Consider the following 15747-nt stretch of genomic DNA (forward strand, 5'->3'; position numbering starts at 1 on the left):
CATTTGCACATCTCCAGTCCGTGGGAACCTCCCGAGTCCAAGGATGCTGTCATAATTATGGCTAAGGGTTTGCTTAGTTGCTTTGCCGCTTCCTTTAATATAACTGGATAGATCCCATTCACCCCAGATGCTTTTCTTATGTTTAACTTCAACAATTTCTCCTCCACTTTGCTCTCAGTTATTACAAAATCATTAAGTATCTTGCTACAATTTGATAACCTTCTGCCATTTTCAAACCTTAATAATTCCTCATGTGTGAATGTAGATGCAAAATACTCATTCAGTTTGTTTGCTCTTTGAGCAGGATCATCAACAGTCGAACCATCGATGTCAAGTGGACAAATCAGATTCATCCCCTTCCTTTTAGAGTTTATATAAGTAAAGAAATCCTTGCTGTTTTTCTTAGTATCTTTTGCCAAGGATTTCTCGTAATCTGCCTTCGCCTGCCTAACCTCCTTTGTCACCTGATTACAGACTAGCTTATTTCTGCCGTACGCTTCTGAGTCGCTTGATAATTTATATGCATCCCAAGCATTTTTCTTCTCTGTTACGAGTCTCATTAGTTCATTAGATAACCATTTAGGCCTAAACTTTGAACAATATTTCTTAATAGGTATGAAACTTTTAGTAGCATCCACGATTAATTCCTTGAATGCTTCCCACTTAGAATTTACTGTTGGTAACATCGTCAGTTGATCCCACTGTACAAAATTTAAAAACTTTCTGAGACCACTGTACTCATCTTTATGGAAGCAAAAACCCTTTCCTTTACCCTTGATGGTGATTAAATCTTTAAGTAAATTCCACATCAGTACACTGTGATCACTGCCACCTAGTGGTTCCTTTATTAAATTCTTAATACACGAATGATCACTGCTGATAACCAGATCAAGAGTATTACTCTCTCTCTCTCTCTGGTTGCCTCTCGAACATGCTGCTGCAGAAAGCAATCATCCAATAAATCCACAAAAGTCTGACTAGTGTGTGAGTGACCAACCCACAAGTTCCAGTCAATATCTGGGAAGTTAAAATCCCCCATTATAAGACATTCCGATTTATTAGGCCACTCTATTTCTCTGTACAATTGTTCATTGTACTCATTCGAGTCATTAGGCCTATACATGTCTGAAAACATTTCACACTTTTTTAGACTGTGATGCATTCTAGAATTTCTCCCTTCGGTTCTCCCCAAGCCACAGCACTCTGGCTAATCTGTGAGTGTTGCTTTGCTGCTCTAGTCTGGGTCATGGTTCAGTTTAAGTACAATTTAATTAACAATGAAATTTAATAAGATTAATAAATTTTACTGATTAATTGATAATACTATACTATACTAATCTAGACCGTGGTTCGAGCCCGTGACCACCAAATACGGAGGATGTGGAAAGGTCAGGGAATGACCACCGCATATCCCCGGAGCAATATGGCCTTAGTTGCTAATGCTCCTAAAATAAAAACCAAATAACAAAATAACAAATAACTATACTAATCTAACAGATTTCTAACACAGTTCTACGTGTTCCGCTATCTAGTTTTATGTTAAACCTTATGCTATCTAGTTTGGGATATACGTTGTATCGTATAAAACGGCTGCAAGTTATGAACCTAAAATCTATGGACACTAAGTATTACTTTCAAAATTGCTATCTAAATTCAAAATAAACCAAAGAGCTTGACTAGAACTATAAGCTACTTAAAGAAATTAATTTAACATAACAATTAATTCAATAAAACAGCTAAACATAATTAAAAACTTAGCGTTCGCCGGAACTGCAAAATCTTGTCCAACATGTGGATACCCTTACCGATACTAAGTAATAACCTACAAAATCTTTAAGTTCAAATAAACTAAGTATCGTAATTAGGAATATATAAACCTACATCTAGAAAATAAATGAATATCCCAATTTAAGTCAATAAAAATTTAAGAAAAACTTCTCTATTAGCTGGAACTGTAAAAACTTCACCCACACAGAGCTATTCTTCGTAATGATAGTGATAATTGATTAATTGCTTATTAAATTTAAATTAAGGCTTCAAAAATTTAATTTTAAATTAATTTTAATTTGACTAGTCCTCCCTGGATATACTTTTCCCTATTAAGATGTTTAGGATCTTCTTTTTTCTGAGAACTTCTCACTTGCTGTGAAGCTTAAGACTACTGGATTATCTATGTAGTTTAAATTCTGCTGACCACAAAAACAGATTAAAGAACGAGATAGTTCCTGCAAACATCTTATAAAGAAAAACCTCCTCCTTTGAACATTTGTAAAGATAAATGCAATCATTGATGTGGGTGTCAGATTCCTTTCTAAATATTTCTGATTGTAAAATGTTGATTTTTTTTTTAAAATGTGCTGGATTTTAAAGAGTTTACTGTAAATAATAAAATATATTGTAGAATCCATTAAAAACAATGAATAAGTAATATAAAAATAAAAGCTGAAAAAGTTTTAAATAAAATAAAATTTGAAAGTTTTAAATACTGTTAAAAATTTAAAAACTGCTAAAGCTTCTGACTGCTTATGTAGCCTTTCTCAATAGCAACAGTATAAGGGGTGATCAAAGAGTTTTGAAAACGGAGTAAAATGTAGGCATAAAGATTTTTCAATGTATTCACCCTAAAGTTGAATATATTAATTATATTTAATCATCAAAGGGGTTAATCCTTCAAAAAAAATCTTCAGACGGGACATCAAACCAGGCTTTCATAACTGCTTTTAGCTGCATCTTAAAGTGAGTTCCAGGAAGAAGGGTCCTGAGATTTCTGAACAAACAGTTATTTGGAGTCAGATCTGAGCTATATGGGGGAAAGAGGAATTAAATGTTCAAATCCACATTCATAAATTGTAACCTAGTGAAACCCAGACATTGTGCAAGAGCACATTGTTATGGAAAAGCAAAATCCAATGACCCAAATTGCTTTGTGTTTTTTGCCCAAATTACAAAAAAAGTTTTTGTAATTTGTTTTGTAATTGAAAGTTTTTAACTTTCTCATAAAGCTGGTATAATAATCCCCTGTTATTATAGTTTTGGGTGCAAGGTAATTAATTCACAAGAATCATTTTGTGTTATAGTAAATTTTCAGTTTGAAACCTTTTCATGTTTGGAGATCCCTTATGCTTCCACTGCATGCTTTCTAAATTGGATTAATAAAAATTAATCTTTCGCCATCAGCAACAAAGTGGGATAAAAACCAATTTGGATTAACAAGAATTCACTTTAAATTCTCTTTTGATGATTCCATCCTCTGATGTTTGTCACAAATGGAAAAGTTTCTGGGAATACATCTTGCACAAACTATTTGTAGAAAAATAAAAGAAATTTACCTCGATATGATACTTAGAACACTTCTATATGATACTTTCTGGAAATTAAAACGAATAAAAGATTAACGTAAAATTATTACAGTAGAAGTTGAAAACAGTAAAAAAAAAAGTGTCTGGAGACTAGGAACCTGCAAGGTAATCTGATTGAGGTGTATAAAGCCTTGAATCGTTTGAGCAAGCTCAACGTTGATGGGATTCTACCTCTGGTCAAGGTTAATCCCCTGAGAGGACATAAATTCAAACTGAGAAAAAACAGTTGTAGAATAGATGTACAGAAATTCGCCTTTAGCAGCAGATGGTTGAATGCTGGAACAAACTTCCATCAGTTGTTGTAGAAGTGGACAGCTTAAATAAATTCAAGGCAGAACTAGACAAACATTTGGAGCAAATGGATGGGTGAAATGGAAAGGTTTTTTTTTTTTTTTTCTTTTGTTTTTGGCTGATGCTGTATAAGCTTGCTTTCTTGCATCATATGCCTCTACTAATGCTAAAAATGTATGGTTTTCGGTAATGGCAAGAAAGGCTAATTCAGATGATGCTGAATGAGAAGTACGAACTGAGGAAGAATTCTGTTTTTCTCGAACATTCAGTGGAAATCAAGTTAAGTCTTGGTAGGACGAGCCACAATCACTGCAAGAAATGTAAACCAAGTCATTAATTTGTGTTGCAAAAGAGGAAAGGACTGAGTGATTGTTCAGCACAGCGTGTAATTTTTGTATTGGTCTGGCCACAATCTTAAATTTGGTATCTTTAAAGAATATGTTAAGCTGTTTGTGCCACTGTTCAATGTATGGAACAAAAATAAAGTATTTTTTGATGTTACTATTCTTGGTTGGTGTAGTTTTTTGTATCCTATCCTTAGCATGTACCCTAATTTGGTTTATTGTGACAAGGAGGTAACTCCTATTTAAGAATCTACTGGTTAATATATGTATTTCTGAGTCAAAAGCAGATTCCATTGTTGAATATTTATAGGCCTTGAGAAATTGATTAAAGATAATAGACCTTTTGTAGGTGATGTTGTTATTTGGTTTTTAGAAGCATTAGCAACTAAGGCCATATTACTTCGGGGATATGCGCTGGTCATTCCCTGACCTTTCTGCATCCTCCATATTTGGTGGGCACGGGCTGGAACCCCGGTCTAATCAAGAAGCGTGTGCTACGCACTACTGCTCCTGTCCACCTGGCTATGGAGGCGCCCTTTTGTAGGTGAATGGGTGATAGCTGTTATAATGTAGAAGCATACCAGTGTTTGTTTTTTGCGATAGATGACAAATTGGATTTTATTTGCATCTTGAATAAGTGTGAAATTTAAAAAATTTAATGACTTAGTATCCGTATTTTCTCTTTCCAATGTAAAATGGAGTCTAGGATGAATATTATTAAACGAATGTAAAATGTCTTCAATAGTGCTACTAGCAGTAATAACCAGAACATCACCTAAATGCCTCCCATAGTAAGTGATATAGGGTAGAAAAGCCATCAAATGTATATGCTCAATCATTGAGAGACAGCCCTCCAATTTAAGCCACTAAGACTCAATCCCATTAGCAAACCAAAAATTTATCTGTACACTTTGTGTCGAAAGGTGATATAGATAGTTTCAACTAAGAGTTTAATTAAGTGAAAATTTCTTTAATAGGAAGCTTCGTATAATGAATCGGTATAGAGTTATTATTTAACATATCCCAAAGAATATCTAATGTGTATTCAACATCTACATTCATATATAACGAAGTAACATCCAATGAGAATAAATTATCATTATCGCCAAAATGACACTTTATACAGTCCTTAAGGTTATTAAATAATGTATCATATACTTGTGTGGCTAATGATGAAAATGCTGAGTTTCTGTAAGAAACAATGGGCCAAATAGGAAATCCGGTCATATGCAGTTTTATCTGACTGAAAAGTGAAGGAATGTTGTATGTTCTGACCTTCGATTCCTTCAGCTGAGACATACAGCAGTCATTTTTTCGATACTCAGTTAACGCTTTATTGTACTGATTGACCAAATTGGTAAAGAGTACCAGGTCTACTTCAAGATAAGTGGAGGTATCTGATATAATTGAATCTAACTTATTTATATAATCAGTTTTATTGAGTATTACAACTATATCTCCTTTATCTGCTCCCCCGAATAATAATGTCTTTATTTATTTTTTCAAAGTTCATATAAAGCTGAACTTCCATGTCTATTCAATTTAGGACATTGTGTGTCTTTTATGTTATTCACCACTTGGTGTCGAACAAATAAATCTTTTTGTGGAACATTCTTCTTCTTCCAGTCACATAGTTCCCCGAGGAGCTGTTGTGGCCACCATCAAAATCCTCCAACTGCATCGATCATATGCTATGCTAGTGGCATCGCAAAATGTCATGCCCAAAAATTCACTGATCCCACCCTTCCACCTAGTTGCTGGTCTTCCTTTAACAGCAGTTTTTTTTAGTTGGTTTCGTTATGGTCTCTGTGGCATCAGATAATGTGGTGGTATTCCACTGCCTACTACATGGTCGATTTTGAAAGGGGGCCGGCTTTAATCATAGGAAGAGTCATGAACTCCATGAGATGCTCTTGAAGAGGAAAGGTGACTACAGCAGAGCCCCACTTAGTGCAGAAGGCTGATTACAACAGGTTTTCACCTGGTTTCCAGAGGTCGTCTGACTGTATTACATCAAAGCCTCTTTCTCTTCAATATTTCTTCTGCTGAAATATGCTAAAAAGGTGAATGCTTTCGATGATCAGATAATTTTCAGTGAAATTTGTAGCTGAAACAGCCATAAATTACTAGACAACTATGGATATAAACAAACCAGCATCACCGCCATAATCGCTTCCAAATTCAATGTCTATTACAAACTGTTTTTTAGGTACCTTGAAAGGTACCTAATCTAATAATTTAATCCTTTGGGGAGAGAGAGAGAGAGAGAGAGAGAGAGAGAGAGAGAGAGAGAGAGAGAGAGAGAGAGAGAGTCTTTTATTGCACCACCTTCAATTGTGACAGTTACTTGATAGGATAGTGTTGCAATGTCCCTTCACGGCCAAAAGGCCAGTGGTTAGAGGCCACTTATAGAGATGAGAACAACCAGAAATATTACAGAAATAAATAAACTGCCATTAAGTGATATAGGGCATTTAAATTAAATAACATCAAATGACATAGGACATTAATAAAATGATACAATGACTTCCATAATGGCATTAGGTTACAAAAATATTAAGATAACATAAAAATGACATTAAATAAATACTGGTGTAACATTTAAATTAAATTAACAAAATGACACTTTATACACTTGAAAGTCCCGATTTTTGTCTTCACAGCTTGTGGAAGAGAACAGCATGACCAAAAGCAGTTGATACACATACCACTGGCTCAGTAATTAACCAGAGCATTAAAGTGGCATGTTGGCTTGGATGCGATGAAGAGAAGGCTTTTCATTTTGCAGACTGTCTGTACCTTCGTTGACTATTTCTTATTGGAGGGAACCTGGGGTGAATTTGAATGTGACTAGATGGTTTCGAGGATGCCCTGTGTCTGTGTGGGACCCAGAATCCTGTGCCTATAGTGTCGGTTAACAGCCAATTTCTGTGTCGGCATCGACGTCCTGGATTCGTCTGAGCATCTGATGGAGTAGGAAGCGATAGCGTAGGATAGTGTATACGAGGAAAGATTTGTAATCTGTTGATATGTATGTACATTTAACATTGGGCGAGGGGGGTGTTCGAGAACTAGCTGAAGCATTCTGAATGTGTGTTAGCATGTTGTAGGCATGTGGGAGGGTAGTCAATGAACTCTTATGCACTGGGTCAAAAGCTCATAAACATGTGTTTGAACTTGTATGAACCTGCTTTGATACCCACAAGAATGTAATGCATTCATTTTGCTAATGTGTCTATTTTTTATTTCTGTGGTGTGTGCTTCACGTCGCAAATCTATGGAGGTCTTCAATACAGACCAATTATTTGTATGTAGATAATTTTTTAATTTGTTGTGAAATTTCCTAACCTGGGAAAGGTATTTTTGTTTATTGGAATACCGAGGTTTTAAGGCAAGTTTAACTATATTATGCCATGTTGTGGCAAGTGCTAGCTCCTTCATGCCCGAAATTTTATGATTTAAACTGACCTTGGTAAATTTCAGAATACTGTTTTGAAGACAATATTTTAGGAAAGAAATATAGTAAATTTGGGCTGAGTATCTTAAGTGTCAATCTAATATATTTTTGCACCAAAATGTTCAAAAAAATCTCCCATAATTGTGTGTATCAATAAGTTATGCCTGGAGAGGAAGGAAGTGAATGGAATAGTCGACAAGAGTTTAAAATATGAATTTGATAGTAAATAACAGAGCTATGATGCTCAATACATTCTACATTGATTTCAATATTTGTAGAAGAATAAGAGAAATTTACCTCAATATAAAACGTACAACACTCCATATTATACTCTCAAAAATTAACACAAAAAATTATTACAGTAAAAAAATCAACTGAAAACAATCCAAAAAAACAATTAAAAAATTAATTAAAAATTCAAAAAACAATTCAAAATTAATTAAAAAGTTTAAAGTAAATTTTGAAAAATGATTTTTCCTTCCTGAAGCTGACATTGCTTTTCAACCATAGGTTGTGATCACAGGAATGGAAATTATGGATTATGTCCGAGCTTGAATCTTAAATAGAGAGAGAATTAAATTTTCTAAATTTCATGCTTACTCGGAACACGAATAAAATTCAATTTAACATCTATTATAAACAAACAAACAAACACTGGTATGCTTCTACATTATAACAGCTATCACCCATTCACCTACAAAAGGGCGCCTCCATAGCCAGGTGGACAGGAGCAGTAGTGCATAGCACATGCTTCTTGATTAGACCGGGGTTCCAGCCCTTGACCACCAAATATGGAGGATGCAGAAAGGTCAGGGAATGACCACCGCATATCCCCAAGTAATATGGCCTTAGTTGCTAATGCTTCTAAAAACCAAATAATAACATCACCTACAAAAGGTCTATTATCTTTAATCAATTTCTCAAGGCTTATAAACATTCAACAACGGAATCTGCTTTTGACTCAGAAATATATATATTAACCAGTAGATTCTTAAATAGGAGTTACCTCTTTGTCACAATACAAATTAGGGTACAAGCCAAGGATAGGATACAAAAAACTACACCAACCAACAATAGTAACATCAAAAAATACTTTATTTTTGTCCCATACATTGAACAGTGGCACAAACAGCTTAACTGATTCTTTAAAGATACCGAATTTAAGACTGTGGCCAGACCAATATGCAAATTACATGCTGTGCTGAACAATGGCTCAGTCCTTTCCTCTTTCAGAACACAAATTAATGACTTGGTTTACATTTCTTGCAGTGATTGCGACTCGTCTTACCAAGGCTCAACTTGATTTCCGCTGAACGTTCGAGTAAAACAGCATGCTTCCTCAGTTCGTGCTTCTCATTCAGCAGTGTCTGAATTAGCATTTCATGCCGTTAACAAAAACCATGCATTTTTATTTAATGAGGCCAGAATACTTAAGCGTCCAATGTAATTATATGAGACATTTAATTGGAGAAACCATCGAAATTAAATTACACGAGAATTCTATTAATGTCACCGTCTATATCTAATCTCTGATTCGTGGTCTTTTATGTGCATACTTGAAGACAAATAATCTCTCTATTTAAGATTCAAGCTCACACACAATCCATAATTTCCATTCCTTTGTAATTTATATTAAACATTTTAATTAATTTTGTAATCATTTTTTAAATTTTTAATTAATTGTTTAATTGTTTTTTGAATTTTTAATTGTTTTTTTATAATTGTTTTCAATTGATTTTTATTGTAATCATTTTGTGTTAATCTTGATTTGTTTTAATTTCTGGAGAATTTCATATAGAAGTGTTCTACATATCATATTGAGGTAACATCCTCTTATTCTTCTACAAATATTGAAATGAACGTAGAATGTATTGAGAATTATAGCTCTGTTATATACTAACTTACACAAACTATAGACATTCACAAGTTTTTTTTTTTTTTATGAGAACCCCTTGCATGAGAGGTACTAGAATCTATAGAACGTAGTACCATAGAGGGGTAGAAGGATGAAAAGAAGAAAAATACTTGTTGACATTAGACTGGAATTTCTGTAGATTGTAAATTCCAATATATGAAGGGAGCTTGTTATTACTATTATTACTATTGCAGTTCAGCACCGAGCCACAGCATTACTTCCAGATCCAATGGTGACAGTGTTTGATGCTACAATCTGGCAGCCAGCTAGAAAATCCCTTTCGAACTCCTTTGTAAGAATAAGGCTCCTGGAGTAGTAGTATTTGTATTTTCTTTTCAGTTATGATTTTATTGAGTTGGTTGATGACTAGAAGTGATCATTAGCAGTTTAGTTTTAGGCACTCTGTGTTATGGTTTCTTCTGTATTAGTTGGCTGAATAGCAGTTGTTAATCACAGTGTGTTTTCATTTTGACCGTTTGTTTTTTTATGAAAACTCCAAATGAGAGGTATTAGAATCTATAGTACTTAGTACTGTGCATGGGTTGAAGGTTGAGAAGATGAAAGAAGATATTTTTGGACATTACACTTGAACTTCTGTAGACTGTAATTTTTAGGAAATATGCATGAAGGAAGATTGTTCCAGAAAACAAAAGATGAATGAATAAATGAGAAAGAAGAGAAGTTGGTTCTGTGAGTTTAAAGTTGGACAGTAAAAGGATGTTGACTGAGGGGGGGGGAGGGAGAGAGAGAGAGAGAGAGAGAGAGAGAGAGAGAGAGAGAGAGAGAGAGAGAGAGAGAGAATCATAGATGCCAATTCAGAAGAACAATGCCCATGGAAGTATCTACAGAAAGAGCACGCAGCAGAAACAGACCATCTATGAGACAGTGGAGAATCTGTTAGAGATGAGACATTAATTAACCTAACTGCTCTCTTTTGAATAAAATCTCAAAGCCTGAGAGAGGCTTTGGGGGCACTGACCCAGATGTGGTAGAGTGGAATTGCAATTTGTACAGCGTGAACTTCTTTATCTTTTGATAAAGAAGTCTGGAAGAAAAGCAATGCCAAGAGAGAAAGACAAAACCAACTATTTTAGATGCAGAGGAAGCAATATTTGTATTTGCTTATGCCAAGAGAGATTAGAAGTCAGGGTAATCCCCAATAGAGATATATGATCTTGTCTAGAAATCAGAGTGTTATTGAAGATAAGCATAGGAATCATTTTTGCAAGATATAAGACAGGATTGAGTTTTAGAAGGATTGAAATCAACTAAGTTATTTTTGCCCTACTGGAGAATTACCTGGAGATTAGCATTTAAGGAATTAGTAATGGATATTTAAGAAGTGACAGCTAGTTATGGAAGGCAAGATATCTCACATCCAGTCGAGGGAAGGTCATTAATATATAAGAGGAAAACAGTGGGAAAAAGAACTGATGCAACATTCTTACAACCTATGATACAACCTATGAAACATTCTTACCTTGGGGAACACTCCTACATAAAGAAGTTAGAAGACAGATAGCCATCTACAATCACCTTCAGTGAGAAAACTGGATATCCAATTACAAAAAACAACAGGAAAATCATAATTATTATGGAAGCTCATTTACTGGCATATAAGCTTCATACCTGACAATCATTAATTAGATGGAAGGTTCCTAGATAGTTTAAGAGTTGGTGATAATTTATTTCTCCATTACTTTAGAAAGTGCAGAAGTAAGTGTAAATAGGACGATGAGTAAATGGGAAGGACTTGTCAACCCTTTTAAGAACTGGATTAATATGAGCAAATTTCCGAATAAAAGGGAAAACACCTGTACAATAGGAAAGTGAAAAAAAGGCAACACAGAAGAACAGGAGTAAGGAGCAGGTTTAAGAGCGAGTGAAGAAATACCATCAGGACCTGGAGATTACTTAGCATTAAGATTGTTCAAAATCCTTCTTTTATTGGAAGACCACAAGAGGTACTGAATGGAGTGTGCTGTAAATGGTAATAGGTCTCACCAAGATCTCACTAAATGAGTTGGAAGAAAATTGGGATGCCAGCAGGTCAGCTTTATCTCTGACTGAAGTGGCAAAAGAACTATTTAGTTTTGACAGAGGTGGGAAAAGTGATGGGCAAAATAAACAGCCAAAAGCTTTGGCAAGAGACCAGAATGCTCGATGACCAGTTGGACGAGGCAAGTTTCCTCTTCTTAGCCTGCTCAAAATCTAGCTTTGACTAATTAATGACTGCTTTAAAATTGTTGCAAGCTTTGGTGTAGGCAGAAAATTAACATAGAAGTTTGGATGAAAGCCAATTGTGATATGCAACATTCTTATCTTGAACAGCCTTAGCACATTTATTGGAAAACCAAGATTTAGATAAAGGATGGGAATTTAAGGTGCACTGAGGATTAAAGAATTTCATCCCTACAAGAATAATTTCACTGACACGATCTGCACCAACATTGACAGCAGAAGATTTAAAACAGTAATCTAACCAAGGAAATGAAGAAAAGAAATCTTGCAGATCATCCCAATTCGCATTCTTGTAATGCCAAACAACATGAAGTTGAGAATGGCCACAAGAGAAAGGCTCCATTTGAGAAGAGACCATTACTAATGACCTTGCACAATCTCTGCGAGGTCACTAGAAATTGCAAAAAGCCTCAGCATATCAACCAGCTGGGTACATGTGACTAGAAAACGAAAGCCAGCTGGAGTGTGAAAATTAAAATCACCAAGAAAAATTACTTCACTATTAAGAAAGTTGGACTGGAGGAAGTCAAGTTTCAAAGGGAGGAAGTCAATGAGCTCCAAGTGATTAGTGGAGTTGGGAGGATGATAGATGCAACAGATGAATTTGACAAAATATAGTAGAGAAATTTTAAGCCAGAGAATATTGAAAAGAGGGATTTCAGATTACTACATCTCTGACAGATAACATCAGAGCAGACATATGCACAATACTACCTTTGAAGCAAAAGGAATCATACAGCCAATAATTCGGATAACTCAGATGAGTAGTCGTTGAATCAACTTATAACTGGGATTCTGTCAAAAAAAGTACATGGGGTTTGGTAGGCTGTAAGTCAGTGGTTTTCAACCAGGGTGCTGCAACAACATTCAAGGGGTGCCACATAATATGGATTTAAGTTACTTAAACTTATAATTTTTTTAAAATTTATATATTTATTTCATTATAAAAAGGTGTATGGTATCTTTTTAATTTTGTGATGATCTATAATTGATGTTTATTTAGTACCTCTATATAAGCAATAAAATTATTATATATATATATAATTTGTAATTTTGTTTATAGTTATATTATTGTAATAACTATTATATAACATATTTTTTTAATATTAAACTAGGGGGCTTCACCCGCTGCTTGCTGCACTTGCTTCTTTTGATAAAATAAAAGCTTTTGGCACTGAGTGTCTCTTCCTGGGCTATGACTACATAAATACATTACATATAGAAATCAAGAATGGTACTGTGTGGTCATGTTAGATAAACATAGCATGACTACGCTTAAATATCTAGCATGACTACACTTAAACAAGCTTCTGTTAAGTATTTTAGTATTTGTTACATATTCCCATGTAACCCACATTTTTCTTCTCCCATTGGTTGAATAAAACCAGGAGGAAAATTATTTTAATATATATATATATATATATATACACACACACACACACACACACACACACAGAGAATCAGATCTAAACAGGCAGAAAATTGAGTAGGGGCGCCACAAAATAAAATAAATTACTTAGGGGTGCCGTTATTAAAAAAGGTCGAAAACCACTGCTGTAAGTGGAAATGGGCATCATTTAGATTGGAACTGAGACCATGTATATTTTTGAAATGAACAAGGAACTGTTTGAGGGTTTTAGATCTTTTCACAGATAAGTTTATTCTATTAGTTTGACAATTCATGCTGTATTCAATAGTAAGAAAAGGTCTGCATAACTGAAGCCTTTCCTGGTGAGAGTACTCGAGTACTCTTTTGTTCCTCTCACTAATCTCATTGCTCTTCTCTGCACACCCATTCCAACAGATTCACATCCTTCCTAAAACAAGGCTTCCAAACCTGTATGCAGTTCTCAAGATGTGGCCAAACCACTGCCTTATATCTTGAATGCACATTTTCTATTTCTAATTCTAAAGGAGGAGAACAATTTGAAGTAGTCTTCATTATTTTATCTCTCCTAAAAAAAGGGGGATTATAAAAAAATTTATATAACTAAATTTAATGCATATATCTCCTACAACATAAAGCTACATTAACGTATATCCAGTTTCACTGATCTTCTGATTTAACTGAAAAATAGAAAAGGGTGCTAATTTAAATTAACGCAGCTCTGGCGTAAAAAACCAAGAAGGATATCTGTCACTTGATACACAGTTATCCAATTAATTTACATTTTGATTAACCTATAAATATATTCTATAGATACTTACATTTGACTAGACCCCACACAGATTTCTTGTATCTAACACAACCGTGAACAAGAAGTCTGCATTCTCGACTGGACACTCGAGTAATGCAATAAAAGGATTTTACAGAAAATGTGTCACTGTATGGGATACCTGTATTTACAACATCACAATCAACAATGTAGAGCTGGCCTGGTTTGCTGCTTTTCAGAAGTCTCTGAATGAAATAAAAATATGTATTTTATTTATTATCTATATAAACATAAAATTTAAATCTAATTTATAATGCAAGTCTATATTCTGCAATAGCATAATAACACTTTTTCCTAATTCAAGAGTCAAAAAATACTAAAAAATATTAACAAAAAACTCTGAAACAGACTGTTTAATAAACAATTCACTTTCAGAATAAATTCTCTCAAATTTAAAATTCCTTTATGATTCATTTAAAAAAGCCTAATTCCAAAACATCTATAAATAAAATGCAGTTCATAAATGTCATTATGTGCACAATGTTTCTTATTATGATTAGAATTAGTAGAGGCATATGATGCAAGAAAGCAAGCTTATGCAGCATCAGCCAAACAAAAAAAAAAAAAAAAAAAAACCCCTTCCACTTCACCCCTCCGTTCATTCGAAAATACCTGTCCAGCTGAGCCTTAAATTTATTTAGGCTATCAACTTCCACAACAAGGGATGGAAGTCTGTTCCTCCAACCAACTACCAGCTGGCTAAAGGCAAATTTCCGCACATCTATCCTACATCTGTCTTTCCTCAATTTGAATTTATGCACTCTCAGGTGATTATTCTGAGCAAGAGGCAATATCCCATCAACATTGAGCATGCTCAAACCATTCAAGGCTTTGTACACCCCTATCAGATCACCTCAATTTGTGCAGCAGTCTCCAGACACTGTCATTTGCAAAACTTAAGCCTTTCTTCATAAGAGAAACCCTTCGTTCCATTCACTAACCTTGTTGCCCTTCTCTGTACTTGTTCCGGCAGCTCTACATCCTTCTTGAAATGAGGCCTCCAGACCTGTATACAGTACTCAACGTGCGGCCTGACCATTGCCTTATACAAGGGAATAAACATATCCCTATCCCTGCTAGAAAAATTCCTGTATATCGTTGATAAGACACCATGAGTTACTCTTGCAGCCTGTCTACACTGCTCAGAGAACTTCATATCTGCCTGCACAATTACCCCCAGGTCCTTTTCATTTTCTACCACTGTCAGTGTAGTACCACAGAGTTGATACATTGCTCTGGGGTTGCTGTTTCCCATATGTACTACTTTACATTTGTCAATGTTAAACTTCATTTGCCACCTCTCAGCCCATCTGCTCAACCTTTCCAGATCCTGTTGCAGCAGCATAACGTCAGTAGCATCCTTAACAACCCTGCCAACCTTTGTATCGTCTCCAAACTTGGACATTACGCTTGATATACCATTATCAATATTATTTATAAATACAGAAAACAACAATAGACCCAACCCTGAACCCTGAGGGACTCCACTAATAACATTAGTCCACGATGAGCAGTGTCCATTAATTACCACTCTCTGTCTTCTGCCACTCAACCATCCCTTTATCCATAGCAACAATTTGCCACCAATGCCACACAAACAAATGTTTAGTCTCTAGAGCAAAGTTTCCGGCATCCCCCTCCCCCCCATACTTCTCCTTCAACCCATGCACGGTACTAAGTACTATAGGTTTTGATACCTTTTGTGTTTGGGGGTTTCACAAAAAAAAAAAAAAACTGCTCCAATTTACGCAGCAGTCTTTCATGTGCAACAGTATCAAAAGCCTTTCTAAGATCCAAATATATAATATCAAAGTTATTTCCTGCATCCAATTCTTTTGTGACCACATCATAGTATCCAATCAAATTGGTCAGGCAAGACCTTCCCTTAACAAAACCATGCTGTGTCTGAGCTATAACTGAATTC

At 35.0% G+C, this 15747-nt stretch overlaps 1 protein-coding gene across 1 annotated transcript in view; it reads right to left on the reverse strand.

Annotated features, from left to right (window-relative positions):
• LOC150080194 (protein Aster-B-like) overlaps positions 1 to 15747 on the reverse strand; it is a gene marked incomplete in the record, with an annotated part of 482184 nt that overhangs the window by 136585 nt on the left and 329852 nt on the right. The window contains 1 exon segment of the mRNA XM_090380640.1: positions 13816 to 14008. Within this exon segment, the coding sequence (XP_090236766.1) occupies positions 13816 to 14008 (193 nt within the window).

Source organism: Mastigoproctus giganteus, chromosome 9 (genome assembly GCF_048544385.1).
Source record: "Mastigoproctus giganteus isolate SK-2022 chromosome 9, ASM4854438v1, whole genome shotgun sequence".
In the NCBI taxonomy this organism is placed as follows: domain Eukaryota; kingdom Metazoa; phylum Arthropoda; class Arachnida; order Uropygi; family Thelyphonidae; genus Mastigoproctus; species Mastigoproctus giganteus.